This window comes from Camellia sinensis, chromosome 7, assembly GCF_055761805.1.
Source record: "Camellia sinensis isolate YWXY chromosome 7, ASM5576180v1, whole genome shotgun sequence".
Taxonomy (NCBI): Eukaryota; Viridiplantae; Streptophyta; class Magnoliopsida; order Ericales; family Theaceae; genus Camellia; species Camellia sinensis.
Window position 1 is genome coordinate 48,512,562 of NC_138967.1, and position 17,503 is coordinate 48,530,064.

The following is a 17,503-nucleotide window of genomic DNA, read 5'->3' on the forward strand; positions in this document are numbered from 1 at the left end:
CAATATACCCTGATTAAAAAAAATTAGTAACTGAAATTTTTCAATATTTTAATCAATTAAAAAAATAATTAAAATATTAAAAAAATTCACTAAAAATTAAAAAAATAAGGATTGAAACTTGAAAAATAGTTTTCAAAAATTGAAACCAAATGAAAAATAGTTGTAGTGTTAACAATCGGCGACCAAATTTTTTTGTTGCAAAAAAATTTTAATTCCCGCCTCCACGTTTCAAATTTCCCTCCCAAACTTTTGGCGACCAAAAGACTAGATTAGTTGCAGAAAAGCTACCTTCGCCGACAAACTTTTTTAGTCGCTAAATCTCAATCAACGGCGACTAAAATATTAGTCGCTAAAAGTACTAATTTGGCGACTAATTTTTTTTGGTTGTTGAAAAAAGTTTTTGGCGACCCAATTTTTGGTCGCCAAAGAAAAATAATAATTTTTATATTTTCCATTCGGCAACTAAATTGTTTTAGTAGGCAAAACTCAATATACGGTAACTAAAATATTTTTGGTCGGGGAAAATAAATTTTTTGCGACTAAAATTTTGGTCGCCAATTCTACAACCAACTTATTTTTGATCTTCCGCGACCAACTTATTTTTTGGTCGCCAAAAGCATACCACTTTCTGCGACCAACTCATTTTTTGGTCGCTAAAATATGACCTTCCGCGACCAACTCATATTTGGTTGCCAAAAATAATGATCATTCGTGACTAATTAATATTTGGTTGCCAAAAGGTAACTTTTAACTACCAACTTTTATATTGGTCGCGGAAAGTGGCCGCTAAAAGTGCAGATTCTTGTAGTAATGTAACATGCCATATCATTGTGGATAAATTGAGAGTATTATTCGAAAAGAAAAATGTGTCTTAGTCTCAAAACATGCACCATTATTATTAAAGTTTTCTTCTTAACAACCTCTTGCTATCCATTGGAGTCTGCAACACTCCCTCCACCATGGTCACCGTCGTCAATAGTTTCTTCAGCAGTGGGCAGCTGCTGCTCAACAAGGCCAGGGAGTGGGACTTCGGAGAAGAGAAGAGAGTCCTCTGCCACCCAACCTTCCTCAAAATTCTTTCCCAATTGTTCGTGAAGATGGCATCTTGTGGGTTGGTCAGTTGATCCTTGTATTTCCCCTCCTCACCTTCCTCAAAGAAGCCTTCCTTACACCAGGAGGATTTGTTTCCTTCATCATTCAACCTCTTCTTGAAACTGTTATATAAGCTTTTCAGCTTGGCAATAGCCTGCCAGAAGTCCTCCTTAGCATCATTAGCAGCCAACCTTTCTTTGTCCACCTTAATTTCTGGCATAATCTGTTCATAGAGAATATACAAAAATGTCAAAATTAATAGTATGATGAAAAGAAAGGACAAGGTGCAAAGGCCTATCCACAACCACCGTCTTCTGGAGTTGAATTTACTGGCCGCTCTTCAGTATCATTTAAGGTGGTAGGGCTTTTTTCATCAACTTCCTCCTCTATTGTCTGCTGTTGTTTGGCCACCTTCTTCGCTGCTTCCTTTGTTTGCTTGGTCATACGAGGAGGTGGGAGAGGAGTCTTCTCCCTTGGTTGTCTGGCTGAAGTCTTTCTGGGACACAGCTTCCCCATAGTCTCAATTGGATCCTCCTTGGTAATCATTGGAATGGGTATGCCTTCTTCATCTTCTTCTTCTTTTGCTGCTGCCACAGCTACTGCTACTGCTACTACTACTTCTTGTATGGTGGCTCGTACAGGACCTTCATCAGGCTCAATCTAAATACCATTGCCACTACTACTACATGAGGAGCTTGGAATGGAGGGTATGTAAGATTGCACATCCACTGGCTGGATTCGTCGAGAACGGGTTAGTCGTTGGTGTTTGGGTAGGCCCTCGTTCTCCAAGTGAATGTTTGTCCTAGATGATGATTCGGTGGTCGTGTGTGCCAAGTTTCGTTCCAATCCGACCCCATTTGGTGATGTACAAAATGCTTTGGTCCATTAATGCAAATATAATTGCCAGAGCAACCTCTTCATTACAGGAACCAACATATACGAAGCCCAATGAAATAGCAGTGAACGCAATCATATCAAGAGGCACTTTGTTATCTCCAAGGATAGGAGTCAATTTACTACGGATCTGACAAACAATTTAGATTAGTTCGCTTCAATGGGAAATAAACATATCAAACAAAGAAAGTAGATGAACAAGTCAAATGATGTTTTTGCATTCCACGGATACGAGACAATTAACTATGGAACTGAGAAAAATTATAAATTAATCAGCATTAACTTTAATTAAACATGTACAAAGAGAAGGGAAGGTATCTTCCAGTACTCATCAAATTTTATCTCTCCCTCTCTATTTGTGTGTATTCTGTAACTTCTGTAATGAAATTAACAATCTATGGTAGAATAGACAGAATGATTCTACTGATGTGCCTCTTGAATCAGACATAGTATTGTTTCCATGGCCTACCAAGAAACCACCAGTTAAAAATGCAAGGAACCTCACCTGCTCATTTTGGGCACCAGCATAAGCAAGGCCTGGACCCATTATTGCACCAATTCTGACAGAAGAATCCTCTTTATCTATTTAATCAGCAAGAAATGCCAATGCCTGAAAAAAGAAAATTTAGGATTTCCAAATACATAACAGTCACAGGACTTGTGTACAGAAAATGCCAAAGTATAACTCACAGGATCACAGTCATTCTTGATACCGCAGTTCACAATACCAACTCCCAACAATGCATCGGCTATGACATGGTTGTCATTACTGTGGAAATACTTGTCAAGTTGGGCAAGTCCAGAATCAACATCCCAAAATAGAATCATACCCTACAAGGAAAAATGGTGACAATCCAGCAATAAAGAAACTTGGACCAGCAAATAGACTGAAAGGGGAGAGGAACATACCAGACTTGCTGCAGCACTGACTTTTCCGTGTTCTTTATTCTTAAAGAGCCAGTTTCCTGAAGAACCACCACTTGAAGCCTCTGATGGGACTGTCATTAGCTTATCCTGCCACAATATAAGCAGCAAATGTTACATGAAGCCATCTCTAAAATGTTTGCCTCCAAAATTTCTTATGCAAATGAACCACCCTTTTACCTGACCAAAGCCAGCATTCACAAATGCATTAACAAATGTAGCTGCCAAGTTCTGTCTGGCTGAATCAACACTTGCACCAGCACTAGCCCGGCCATCGAGCAAATGTACCTAATTAAATCCAAGCAAGAATAGCTAGTTTGATGAAGAAACAACTAGGAATAACACACATACAAACCCCTTTCAAACATGCAACAGTAATTATAACTATCAAGATGACAGGACAAATCAAGAGCTAGTATGGATATCTAAGAAGTCCTAACCTTATAAATATCCTTAGGTGATTTGGGCTCCATGACCTCTATATCACGAGCAAGTGTAAGATAACCTTCACTTAACTTAGTATTGTTGATAATTTCTTGCAATGCCTCCATTCGTCGTCATCTGCAGCCATCTCTTCATCAAGCTCAAAAGTAATACCCTGTACACTGCAGGAAATTCAACTTTTAGTGGCGTTTAAAAAACGCCGCTAAAAGTGCAAAAAACGCCGCCAATTCTTTTTATGACGCTTAGCACCAAACGCTGAGGACGAGGCCGTCGCTATAGATTTATGGCGTTTTAAAAACGTCGTGATATTAGTATAGGCGGCGTTTTAATGTCCTCCTAAACACATGCTGACGTCACTGACGATATTTAGCGACGTTTTGGAAAAACGCCGTCATATCTTTTTAAAAACATATGATCGTTAATATGTAGGGTTTAAAAGGTGTTTGTAGAAACGCCGTCATATCCCTTTTTTCTTTTCTTTTTTTTTTTTGAAATTGTGCTAATTCTATTTGATTGAACTAAAAAAATACTTGTAATAGCACTACTATAAAATAATAACTCCCATTCAAATAGTTGTAATAAAGCATTAATTCACTTTCTCATTCAATTAATATCCAATCACCATTGCCCACAAAATTAACATATCCAAAATCTAAAAATCATGTTTTAACATTTACCACAAACTAACATATATCCAAAAATCATGTCTTAACATTAACCATAAACTAACATATATCCAAAAATCATGTCTTAGCATTAAAGTTGTAGTCTTCACTGGTCTACATGCCTGCATTAGAACACAAACTGCAATCAGATTCACCAAAATAAACACAAATTGAAGAATTTGTACTCAATACTTATAAACAGTACTTAAAACTTGAAGAAGCACTAACAAGGAGATTTTATCACATACCAAGAAGCACTAAATACATATAAAGAAAAAAATAAAAATAAAAACGCTATTGATTTGTATCTCTCCCAAATAAATAAATAAGTTGATTTGTAGCATGTTGTACCAATGTATGTCAAATTAGGCAAGACTTCTGAAGGGTCTTTAACATATTTTTTCTTTTAGAATGTGTGTAATCTTATCAAATTGAGATTTGCCATCACATACAAATTTAAATTTGAATCCAACCAAAAATCTGGGCCAATGTTGAACAGGTCTATGATGAACAAATCTAGACCTTTAATTGACAATAAAAAAAATAATTGATGGCACCATCTAATGCTCTCCAATTCGACAAACACCATTCTTTCTAAAAAAATTGCAAAAATTGCCAACAATTTTTTCAACGTATGATCAATTTCACACAAGAAAGAGTATTCATGAACTCAAATCCAGGCAAGAGGCTACAAAACCCATAAAAAAACAAGAAAGAGAATACAAGATCATTGAAGCTTGAAATACCCATTTAAACAAGTGTACAAGCCCAATTCAATAAAAGATGCAAATCCAACTAAATTCCTATACTTTGATTAAAAAGAAATAAATTATAGAAAGTAAAAATTATACAAAATAACGTAAAAGGAAAAGAAAAAGATGCCTAAAGCTACTATGAGCAAAAATGAACAAACATGCATAAAGAAAACAAATTGGAACAAGGGATGCAAACATGTCTAAAGCTACTATGAGCAAATTGGAACAAGGGATGCAACACTGGGCAGAAAAGAAAGTCTAAAATTTTTCCATAGAAGTTTTATAAGGTACAGGTTAGGTATAGAGAATCAAGCCTTCCAAAGATAACTTCCTACACAATTCCTGCTAATTTCATACTCATATCTAATCCAAATGTTGCTTAAAGAAAACAATTCAACTAATTTGATCTCAAGCTGAAAAACATGCCCAAATCAGGACTTTTTCTTCTTTTTTCATAATTGGATATTTGGACGGACTAGTTTGCACACACCTCGACTAATCAAGTTAAAAAACATGTCAAATCAGGACTTACTTGAAACTTCAACATAAAGCTCAGCAAGAGAGTTGAAATACCAGAGAAACTGCCCAGTGACACAATTTTCTGATTTTCCAACACAGAATTCTAGCACTATGTTACCTACCAACTGCTAGGCCACAACTTTGTACTACCGCCTTTTCTTTCCCTCACAGTTCATTCAACTTCCCATGGTTGTGCATCTTAAACTACTTAAAAGGCATGTTTCAGATGTTAGAAAAAATAAAAATAAAAACGCTATTGAGAAATTGCAAACCATGCTGCTTGCAGACCAGATCAAGTGTGAACTCTTATCACAACAATTATCAAGTACATATCCCACCACACAAGAAAATCATGAGAGTCAATGATTTTCTTTCGTGATTAGCTAAAATACTAATACTGTTAATGGTAACCCACAAAAATCAAATAAATTTCAAATACTCACAGACTAACCAGCAAAGAGACATAAACACAATGTAACAATGAGATGATGTAATAAATGTCTGTTACCTCCGTTTTCTATCATCATCTAGAGGCACTGAACTGCTCATTTCCTTTCCAACACGCTTGCCAGGCAGGGTTTGCTTATGTTCACTATTAGATGTGTCCTCGTTCCTAGAATCCTTGTTAATCAAGGCATACAACCTCTCTCCCAAGGAAGCCCTATTCGCATTGGTGGTAGACTTCCCAACTTTTGTTGTAGTAGTGTTGTTCAAATTCCTTCTGGATGTATCTGCCACTTTTTGTTTCTTTGAAGTATCAAGACCAGTCGATAATCTCACCATTTTTTCAAAAGAATTGCCCTCTTTGATTTTTAAAGACAAATCAACCCCTTTCTGCACTTTCTCAAGAGTTCTCTTTCTGGGAGCATCTTGTGAGGCCAGACTTCTCTCCTTCTGCAGAACTTTAACTTTGCTTGACAGTTGTCGTGATGCTTGTTTTTTCTTTTGTTGTCCATCATCTGGGAACTTTATGTGGTTTCTATCCGGAGTACAAAGTTCATCATCAATCAGATGTTCTCTGGAAAAAAGGGAAAAGGTCGGTGAATATTTTCCAAGCTATTGTGAAGAAGATCAAGAAGAGCGGCTAGAAACAAAAGGTGGAGAAGATCAAGAAGAGCTGCTAGAAACAAAAGAGCACTTACAAGCAATATATCAAAATACGGTTTAGAATAAGACCTTCCCAAGCCCTTTGTACGATGCCCTGATCCTCATCATCTTCAAAAGCAATCTTCTTGATCAAAGTAAAGCAAGCATCAACAGCTACAAAAGTAGTAGCTAAATTTATACAAGAAGATTTCATGCTGACGTTCAAAAATAAAATAAAAAAATGGACACAGTTAAGCAGTACATAGGCAAGCATTTTTTGTGGAATGACTTGGGACAGTGCCTACATACAGCAAATTGCAAATCAGGATCCATCTTATTTTCATCCAGTTTGCAGACAGAGCATTTATGAATAGGACATGTGAAAGATTCCCCAGCAGCAATCTTCTTCTGAAGCTCTTCTGCCTCAGCAGCACTCCCATGATGGAGCAGTTTTGCAACACAATGTGGATGGTAAAAACGGCCACATGTTGCAGAAACACAGGGAAAGACCTGAAAAGCATTTAGCAGGCAGAAATTTGAGCAATTCAGATGCAGATCTACTCACTATTCACAATGAAGTGAAGATCACCAAGCAACACAGTTATTTCCAGAAATGTGAATTGACATGCCAATAGATTCACCTCAACCATAAATTGTAATCAATTGTTATCACATGGGCATAAAAGAAGAGAGATGTGTGCCAAAAAAAAGGAAACAGTAAGATCTGCAAAAATCCAAAGCTACTAAGAAGAAGCAGGTGAAGAGGAAAGAATAACAGCTGTAAGGTTTCTCTTTATGAAGTTAAAAAACATGCAAGAACATAACTGAGGGAGAAGATTGAAGGAAAGGGAAAGGAATTTCCTTAAAAAATAAATTAAAATAAGCAAATTTAGCAGGATATACAAGGAACAAGAAAGAAAAAACAAAGACGAAATCCAGAATATAAAGGGCCAGGCCAAACTATCCTAAAGCCTTCTAGACACCATAATAAAATTCAAACTATCAGATCAGAGAAGCCATAGATAAGGCCCGGTAGGAGCAGAGATAAGGATGGGAGGGAGGGGAATTATGCGAACATAGCATTGTACCATTGTCCAATATAACTTCTCACTAAACATCTCTAGGGATCACTTGACTAATTTGTAAGGTAGAATAATTACTTATCTCACTTTCAAAAATATCAGTTGAAAATTATTCCATTCCTGTAAATAAAAAGAATAATTACTAATTTCTAATTTCTATCAGCCTCATTAACGGTATTAACGGTAAATAAAAAGAACCCTAATAGTAATAAGAAATAAAATAAAAATCTTTTTGACTTTGACAGTAATTAATATCCTTATAAATCTTGACAGTCACAGTAAATAGAATCCAAAGGATTTTAATGAAGGGTCATGCCATAAACAGAGCATGTTATGAGAAGTAGAAGTACAAACCCCTTGATATCCTAATTCTCAGTGCCCTTTGGAAAAATAAATTAGTGTGTGAAGAATACACAAATTTTAATTAGTTTAAAATGATAGCCTCCATATTCAAAAAGAGTAATGTTCACAAATCGAAGTGTGGATCTCATTATTTTTCACAAATCGAAGTGTAATGTTCACACTCCAAAAGCGTGTGAACTAAATCAGACTCGTGTCTTTCGGCACCTCTCAATCAAGGGCAACACAGCGTTTGTTGTTACACTACAATCCCAAAAGAAAATATTTTTAAAAAAAAAAAATCGAAAATTTAGTTGGAAAATATTTTTGTGTCCAACAAAATATAAAGTTAATTTTAATGAACTTAAGTGGAAATTATTTTTGGCATTAAACAAAAAAGCCATCACTCCCACCAAAACACAACCACCGCCACCATGACTGTCATAAAATATTTTTTATGGAAAACATTTTACCAAAAAAATATTTTTCTGCCAAAACAAACAGTGTAAATGTGATATGGAGAGAGGAATGACCACAAAAACCCTAAAACATAAATCTTTCCACCATTCCTGGTTGACCAATGTATAGACAAAACTACACATTGGTCAACCGGGGCATTTGGCTGAGTGGTTGTGTAACACCCTTTGTATGTGAAGTCTCAGGTTCAACTCTTATAGAATGAATTTGCAAAGAAAAAGGGGAAGGGAGGGGGGGGGATTGTCTGACTGACCTCTCTCTGAGTGATCAGTTGGCTTGCATTGTATTGCGCAACCACGGCTTTCAGTGTTTCATGAACTATAGAAGGCAACACTCTCTCATTATAGTTTTCACCAAGAGTGCGGTAGATTGTTGGCAACTGACCTAGCACAGGGCGTGTAAGGACACAAAGAGCTATCTTAACCTATTCAGCACAAATAGCAGGAATTAAATACCAGAATAATTAAAGACAATCGACCTCCTAGCATATAGCAATGCTAAATAAATATTAGTGCAAATAATAAAGCCCAGATCGAATAACAAGAAACAAATCTACAAAAGGGATTTAGAAAGATCAGAATGCTTCCATAAATTAACCTCCTTGACAACCATATAAAAGTGAAAGCTTATTTTGAGGCACGTAATTCTTTTTATCCAGGCTTCAATCAAGAGTTCAAAAACTTTTAAATTTATGAAGAGATCAAGTATGCCATATCTGGAAAAAGTCACTAAAATAAACCAGCAAGTTTTGTTGTCATTTTATTTTGTGCATGATAAATATAAGAAAATCTGTAAAACAAGCTTACCATTTGGAGATCGTGACTCCCCGAAGAGCTCTCAACAAGATTGGGACGTGCATGAACATCATAAACAATAGGCCTTTCAAACCAGGGAATCATCAAATGTGTTCCTTCAGGATAAACCTAGACACATTTTATGTTAGTGCAAGCACAAAATGATCCTGTTTGTCAGAATGAATTTAGATAGAACGCAAGTAAACAGAGATACTGATTCTATATGACTGAATAAGTAACCCTTTCATAGTTAATAATATAATAAAATAAAACGTAAGTGGATATAAAATAAAAATGAAGTCATGCTTCTCCATTTTATGTGATACCTTGCTAAAATGCTAACTTCAAAATACACAAACCCGTCACGGGTAATTAAAATAGCCTTTGGCTCATGCCTAAAAGTGAAATCATCAAATGGGAGATGAACCTCATGTGCCAAAACAAGGTTGTACATCTTGACGTTCTTATATTACACCAACAAACAAAGGAGAATCTTATTACAAATTGGGACTTAATTAAATGTTATGAGCATAGTCGTCAAATCGAGATTCGAAACATGAATTGAAATGCCTTGTATTGAATCGCAAATCGAATAATTACTAATTTCTAATTTGTAAGTTTGACATAATTATATCAAGTGCCCTTAAGATTTTAATTCACATAAAACTTAGCCCATTTTTGTTAGTAATTTCCATGTACTTTATCTGGTCATTTGTTGGTTGATATAATCTAGTAAGTAAAAAAATAAAAGTTTTGGTCAAACTGCTCAACAAGCATGCACCTGATTTGTATCCTAGTTCATGTTGGATTACGTAGCTTAATAAACATATTTTACTCATATCACTAGAGTTTTTTTATTTTGCAAATGTAATTATAACTAAGGTAGGAAAAATAATTTTATAATTTAAATAGACAATTACCTATCAAAACAAATATTTAAATAGATGACAAATCGGCATATTTTGTTGAGGATGACTCTGTTGTCTGTTAGGTTCAGGATAATGACCAAGGTCTCTGTGTTAGATGTTACAATGCATGGTGATGCCTAGTGAAGCCATTGCAAACTGACATTGAATGATTATATTCTCTTTAGCTCAAGTCTTCAAAGCCACAAAGATTGTGCTGTTCAAAATAAAAACAACTGAGGTAGGTTGAAACTACTGAGCTAAAATGAGTCTAAAAAAATTGAATGCATTTGGGTCAAGGTTTCATCAAGTTACTCAACAAATGGATACTTCAGGAAAGATGGAATTCTTAACCATAAGGTAGTTTTGGGGTGATGAGGCATTTGTTAACTGAGGGTTATTGTGCACTTGACCACCTCCTCACAAATTGGCCTAAACTGCAGAGTTTTAACCTAGAGGACGTAGCTGTCCTACTGGTGGAGATGATACTGAAGCTATTGTAAATACTTTCCTACTTTTTCTCACCAACCAAACACAAAACACAAAAATAAAATAGCAAAAAACAGCAGCTAACAAGACAGCTGTGTTAGAGAAGCACTAATGCAACAGTAGATACACCAATGTAACAGCATACTAGAACACATATACAGCAAAACAGAGCAAAGGTACACCAGAGCAGCACACAGATACAAAGGCACCAGATTAGCAAGAGGCACCAGATTAGCAAAGTGCACCAGATTAGAAGATTAGCATAAAATATAACTCCAAATTTTCCATCATGTTTATATAGCTTCATGTAGATGATTTCTATGAAATCTTGAAAATGAAACTTTCTGTTTATGTAGCTTCATGTAGAGAGAGAGAGAGAGAGAGAGAGAGAGAGAGAGAGAGAGAGAGAGTACCGATTTGAGCTTGAAATGTGAGTAATCGAGGGGTCAGAGTTCAGATCTGAGCTTCTGAATTTCTGAATCTCTATCTGAATCTTCGATGGAGCTTCGAAATCGCTTCGATGGAGCTTCGAATATCTGAATCTTCGATGGAGCTTAGAGAGGGCTGAGAGAGAGAGAGAGGGCTCAGATTCAAAATGATGTACGCGTCTAAAGGTTGAGAGAGGGCCCGGATACAAAGTAAGGTTTGAAAAGGCGCGTGTGGCTACTGCATTCGGAGGCATTTTTAAACGCCTCCTATTATAAAACGGTGCCGTTTTGGTTAAAAGAATATTCGACGTTTATAAAACGCCGTTAAATATTAATAATAGTGACGTTTAAAAAAACGTCGTTAGAAAAACGTCACCATATCCCCTTTTTCCAGCAGTGGTATGAAAGAAATCAATAACCAAACACTATCTGTAATCAATTAAAACGAAACATTAACTTGATGACTTGCAACAAGAGTAAAACAATGCAAGGACGAAGCTTCTAAAAGGAGATCTGGTATGTTTCCATTTAGACGACAAATTAGTTCGTAATACAGCACTTTAACTTCACAGATTTACGTCTTGTACCGAACCTATCTATAAAATAACATCACGATCGGCATCCAAACCAAGAAAGTAACAAGAAGAGAACACCAGTATGACTAATTATTTCCAAGCAAGGGACAAGATTCCATACCGTACCAGGATATCAGGTCCAACAGGGAGGTCATAAAGCACATTAAAAGATACGTTACTACAACACATCATACTACAACAATCAGGCTGAAATTTAATAACTGGAGAAAGATACCATTTACATTACCAAACTATAGTAGCTCGTGGTATTTAGGAGAGGCAAATGTTTCGGAATGACCCCAAATACAGCCAAGGAGAGAAAATCAAAATGAATACATGATTCATCAAGGAAAACTATGATTTCTACATATCTTGAACCCACTGCTATTTATAATATTGAAAAATGAAACAAGAAAAATGAGTATTATCAATAAGAAGTTAGAATAACAAGACTTACGTGTTGAGCAACTTCTTCTCTGTACCTTTTCTTTTCCCAGCAAGAAACAACCCATCATACAAACCCCCACCACCGCCAACACCTTTTACTTTTCCCTTGTTTCCCTCTCCTAATTCAAATTCCTCCCCTTAACACAATTTGAAATGGTGGGGATGGAGTGGCCCCCACATCTCCCATCTAATAATATGTCTACCCTATTCAACCAACCAAACCCCAACAATACCAAGCTACTATCACCAAACACCTCCTAACAAATTTTCTTGATATGTACACAATTACCAAACTCCAAAGCAAAGTATATGCCACAAGGGTGGAAACATATCCCCCCAAACAAATTGTTGCCTATGAGAAGGTATCTGGTGTTACGAAAACATCATGAACCCACATGATATTCTTTCAAGAATATGATTTAATCAATCCCAAATTGTATATATTCCTTCTCATGGACCATCCAAACAAAGACATGTTTTTGTAACTATGTAAAAAGTGAAAACCGACATGAATCATCATGTACCACGAACAGAATCAGTGTGTTAACATGTGTCACCAGTTATTAGCATACAAGGGAAGAAAAATTTATATATATATATATATATCAGTGTGCGTGTGTGTGTGAGAGAGAGAGAGAGAGAGAGAGAGAGAGCATACAGACTGAGCTCGCACGAAAGAGAGAGATTGTAATACACCGTCGCCGTACCACCGCTAGCCGTCGTCGCTCGTCGAGAGAGAGATCGTCGGTGAACACTCGTCGTCGTCGCTGTAATCGTCGGTGAACTCGAACACCGCTAGTCGTCGCTCGTCGAGAGAGAGAGAGAGAAAGATCGTCATCGCTTTGGGAACTCGAACTCGTCTCTGTGATTGTGATACACGAACTTGATTTAGGGATTTTGGGGGTTTTGAGGGAGAATGGTGTTAGGAATTTTGGGGATTTTTAGCGCCATTTCGGCTGAAGGAGGGAGATGAAAATTTTCAGTTCTATTTGCGACGGTATAGAAAAACCGTCACAAATGATCAAATCCATTCATTAAAATGACGCCGTTTTAATAAGAGTTTTTTTTGCGACAGAGAATTCCTGTCACAAATGTCTACTATTTACGACGGTAAATTTCACCCATCTCAAAAAAATATATTTTTGCGACGGTACATAGTGTGTCGCGAATACTTCCGTATTTAAGAGGCTTTTTGTTGTGTGCTTATTAACGATGGGGAAACTACCGTCGCAAAAATATTTATTTGAGACGGCTTCATATGCCGTCGCAAAAGATCACTTTTTACGACGGTATACACGCTGTCGCAAAAAGTTCCGTGTTTTATACCCACTTTTCTTGTAGTGTGATTTTGTCAACTGGAAAGAAATGCTTATAGGAAAATCATTGAACATAAAGGGCCCTTGGAAGTAGAAATTCTTATGGGAATTGGACTCACCTGAATTTCGAGCTGTGGATGATGATGATGATGATCCGTCTCTCATTGGTTCATTAACTAGGGTGCTACTGCTACTATGGTTCTCTAATAGCATTGAGCAGGCGCGATCCATGGTGGGTCGTAGTTCTAGATCAAATTCTATGCACAACACCCCAATCTTTACACACAATTGTACTTGATCAAGGACAGCCGATGGTATCAATTTCAGGTCCATAAACTCTGACACCTTTACTTCCTTGCAGAGTTCATTTGCCTTCGTCAACAATGAATGATCATGTCACAAAATTTAGCAACAAGCTCAGTTGGAGACACCTCCCTTGTATGATAATGGCTAATTGCAAATTAAACTCAGTTCAAATTAAAAATGTGAATCACGTGCACTTACCCTATCCTGTAGACCTTGACCATTGGGAGACTGATTATGGGAATTCCAATTCTTCCAACCGCTTATCAACTCCAAAACCACTACTTCGAAGCTGTATGTGTCCGCCTTCGGAGAGACGTGTCCATTATCTATGTACTCGAGAGCCAAATACCCACTGATTCCATGTGCAAGCATACATTAACAACAAATCAAGTTTCAAAAAGTTTTTTGTTAAAAAAAAAAAAAAAATAGTTTCAAAAAGTTTGGTTTATAAAAATAAAAAATAATAAAAAAAAAACAGAAAAAGGTTTTTGAAAACTCAACAAAACACTAATCGGATGGATTCGATTTTTTTTTTCTTTGAAAAGAGTAGGATTCAATGACAACATATAGAGAATTTAAATACACTAGGAAAAATAAGAAAAATTATATACATACAGGGTACCGGTAGCTTCACTGATATTAACATGCGTTTGATCTTGAGGGAAGAGGTTGGCCGTGCCAAAATTAGCAATTTTGGGGACCCAATTTTCATCTATTAGGATGTTGGTGCGTTTGATGTCACAATGGATAATTACATTGTGTGATCGTTCATGAAGGTAAAGCAAGCCCCGGGCAACACCTATGATTATGGCATATGTTCGCTTCCAGTCAAGCGTGTCTGCTCTACAAGTCTCTGAATCTAGACCATCAAAAATAGTACAAAAGTTTGACATTAGTTGCCGTGTTGAAAATGGTGACTTAATAAAAAAATTGTAGTATGATACAATTAATTTATCATAATTTTGTGTTCACTACGAATTAGAAAAGAACAGATGCGTGAATCTATGAGTATATCCTTCCCAGAAGGTGTCTTGACTTTATGTGTAATTTTTATTCTTTGATCAAATGAATGATTGTTATTGTTCCTCATGTTTTGATCCCACATCTACTTACCTTGTCATTTTAAATTACAACAATTATTTATTTATTATTTTAATAACTTTAGATTATTTAAAATTGCAAGTCTATGTGAGAGTCTTTTATTGGTTCTCATTAATTGCAATCTTAGCAAGATAATAATGGTGGTCTAACATATTAATCAATCATATAGGTTATTTAATATTTTTATTAACTAATTAAATAGAATTTAGACAAGAATAAAAATTAAAATAAAAAACAGATCTGGAAAACTTCTCAAAAAGTTACATGAAAGTTAATGTAGGAATTTGAATAGAAATTTCTCAATTACAGATGAAAAATTTCATAAAATTGAATTCAAAGTAAAACTTGCCTAGTCTTATAGTTGGGAAAATAACATTGAGAATTTGTGTCACAGTAAGGCAAGTGTAATTTTAAAATAATAAATTTAGAATGAATCTATTTGATTTTTGAAGACCTTAACTCAACTTACAATTAAAAATACAGTAGATGATATTAGTACTTACTAAAAAGAAGGTAATCAAGGCTGCCATTACTTGCAAACTCAATATTTCGGTGGTGTGCAGACCCCAACAACAGTTTCATCTCGTTCAGGACAAGTTCCTTTCCCTTATTTGAGATCACCAATGGTTTCTTCACCGCAATCTCGCCCCCATCAGTCAACTTGCCCTACAAAACATTTTCAGTCAAGGAAGGATCCAAGATTCAAATTTTAGAGGACAAAAACATATATAACTTCTCATATTTTGAAATTATTTTACTTATTTTTTTACTACAAAACAATATGTTTTCTTTATGTGTTGATGCTTGTACATCCTTGCTTTTTGTTGATGTACGCTGTTCATTCTTCGTTCATCAATAAAGTTTATTTTTTCTTGACCAGAAAATATTTTCTTTTTTTGCTCTACTTCAGTACACTAAGGTTGTGTTTGGATCATAAGATGATTTACCCTGTATACTTGGGTGAAGCCACCTTTGCCAAGCTTGTTTTTGGCATGGAAACCTTCTGTCGCAGAAAAAAGGGTTTTAAAACTGAATTCCCTCAGTCCTTGTGTTGGGACTGTGAGACACCAGAAACCAATCACACACAACAACACAAGCATATTTACGTGGTTCAGCAATTGCCTACGTCCACAGAGAGCTATCCACTATAGAATTTTCCTGGAGGGAGTTTACACACTCACACCTCACTTACACACTATAGCACTCTCACTTCTCACAATCTCTTAGATTACACACACTGTAATCACTTGTCTTCTTTTCTTGTCTATCTCCAACCCCTCCTCCTCACCTCAATTTATACACAATTGAGGAAGGAGCTCATTGGTGGCAACCAACCCCTTCCATTAGCTAATGGGGTGGGTGAAGTGGAAGAGTGGGAGAGCCACTATCCATAGTGGTTGCTCCATTTGAATGGGCAGTGGAACACTAACAATTCTTCCCCTCCACGCCCATATGGAGCTGACTTCTCATTTGAAGTCCATCCCGGCAATGTCTCTGCAGATTTCGAGTTTGTTTCTCGAGACCACCTTTGTTAGTATGTCAGCTGGATTCTTATATGTATGGATCTTGATCAGTTCCAATAACTGCCTTTCCATCATTTCACGTATCCAATGATATCGAATATTAATGTGCTTTGTGCGAGAATGGTACATCGAATTCTTGCTCAGGTCTATGGCACTCTGGCTATCACAATGTACCATGAACTTTTCTTGCTTTAATCCCAACTCTTGGAGAAACCGCTGTAACCACAACATCTCTTTCACAGCTTCCGTTGCGGTAATATATTCTGCCTCAGTTGTGGATAAAGCAACATAATTCTGTAACTTGGACTGCCAAGACACAGCTCCCCCTGCGAAAGTGAACAGAAATCCTGATGTAGATTTTCTACCATCAAGATCTCCCACCATATCGGAATCCGTATAGCCTTCCAAGACTGGTTTAGCATTTCTAAAGCACAAACACATTTTTGCCGTACCCTTGAGGTACCTCAGAATCCACTTGACTGCTTCCCAATGCTCTTTTCCTGGATTGGAAAGGAAGCTGCTTACTGCTCCAAAAGCATGAGCGATATCTGGTCGGGTAGACACCATTGCATACATCAAACTCTCTACGGCGAATGAGTAGGGAATAGCCTCCATCTCTTCTCTTTCTTTAGTAGAGGAGGGACAAGAACTCTTGCTGAGTTTGAAATGATTAGCCAGCGGAGTGTTAACTGGCTTGGAATCTTTCATGTTAAACTTCGCAATCACCCGTTCAACGTACTTCTCCTGTGACAGCCATAATTTCTTGGCTTTCCTATCACGCACAATTTGAATGCCCAACATTTGTTGTGCAGGGCCTAGGTCCTTCATGTCAAAGGACTGTGATAACTCCTTCTTCAGTGATTTGATTGCTGTGGCATCCTGTCCAACAATTAGCATGTCATCAACATAGAGCAGGAGTATGATGAAGTTTCCATCGGGAAATTTCCTGACATAGACACACTGGTCTGCAGCAGTTCTCTTGTACTCATTGTAACAAGCCCGCGGGGGACCTCGCTACAGCTCGGACTCGACTTTTGTAGTCACGGTTCTAAATCTGAACCAAAGAGTCCAAATCCGGCAAATCGTTTTAAGAAAACAGATTTTTGAAAGAAGTACCAAACATGGACTGCTTTGCCAGATACAGAGTCGCCACCTAAATATTTTATTTTGGGAAATTTAGGAAACCCTGACTCGGTGCCAAAAGGCCACGTGTCTGTCATCACCAAAGTTGCCTCGGCTCAGGAACTTGGGTACGATTAGGGAAGGTCACTTCGTGAGCACCCCTGCTCGCCCGGTCATAGACCGGCCTCTACTAACCTCTCCTTTTTAGGCTCTAACTTTT

At 36.8% G+C, this 17,503-nt stretch overlaps 1 protein-coding gene across 1 annotated transcript; it reads right to left on the reverse strand.

Annotated features, from left to right (window-relative positions):
- Positions 1-8,927: 8,927 nt before the first annotated feature.
- LOC114284349 (cysteine-rich receptor-like protein kinase 43) lies at positions 8,928-15,738 on the reverse strand. The gene is made up of 8 exons (XM_082880684.1): positions 15,586-15,738; positions 15,142-15,304; positions 14,153-14,390; positions 13,765-13,889; positions 13,351-13,599; positions 11,595-11,689; positions 9,084-9,200; positions 8,928-8,936 (listed from the first exon to the last, which is right to left on the reverse strand). The coding sequence occupies exons 1-8, from the start codon at positions 15,736-15,738 to the stop codon at positions 8,928-8,930; spliced, it is 1,149 nt and encodes a 382-aa protein (XP_082736810.1).
- Positions 15,739-17,503: the final 1,765 nt, after the last annotated feature.

Bases quoted from the DNA above. Each gene is read 5' to 3' on its own strand.
- LOC114284349 (XM_082880684.1), bottom strand. From the start codon at position 15,738: ATGCTTGTGTTGTTGTGTGTGATTGGTTTCTGGTGTCTCACAGTCCCA. The intron at 15,305-15,585 runs GTAAATCATCTT...AATGTTTTGTAG, and splicing joins GCTTCACCCAAGTATACAGG to GGCAAGTTGACTGATGGGGG. The intron at 9,201-11,594 runs GTACGGTATGGA...AAATGTGTCTAG, and splicing joins CTGTTGGACCTGATATCCTG to GTTTATCCTGAAGGAACACA.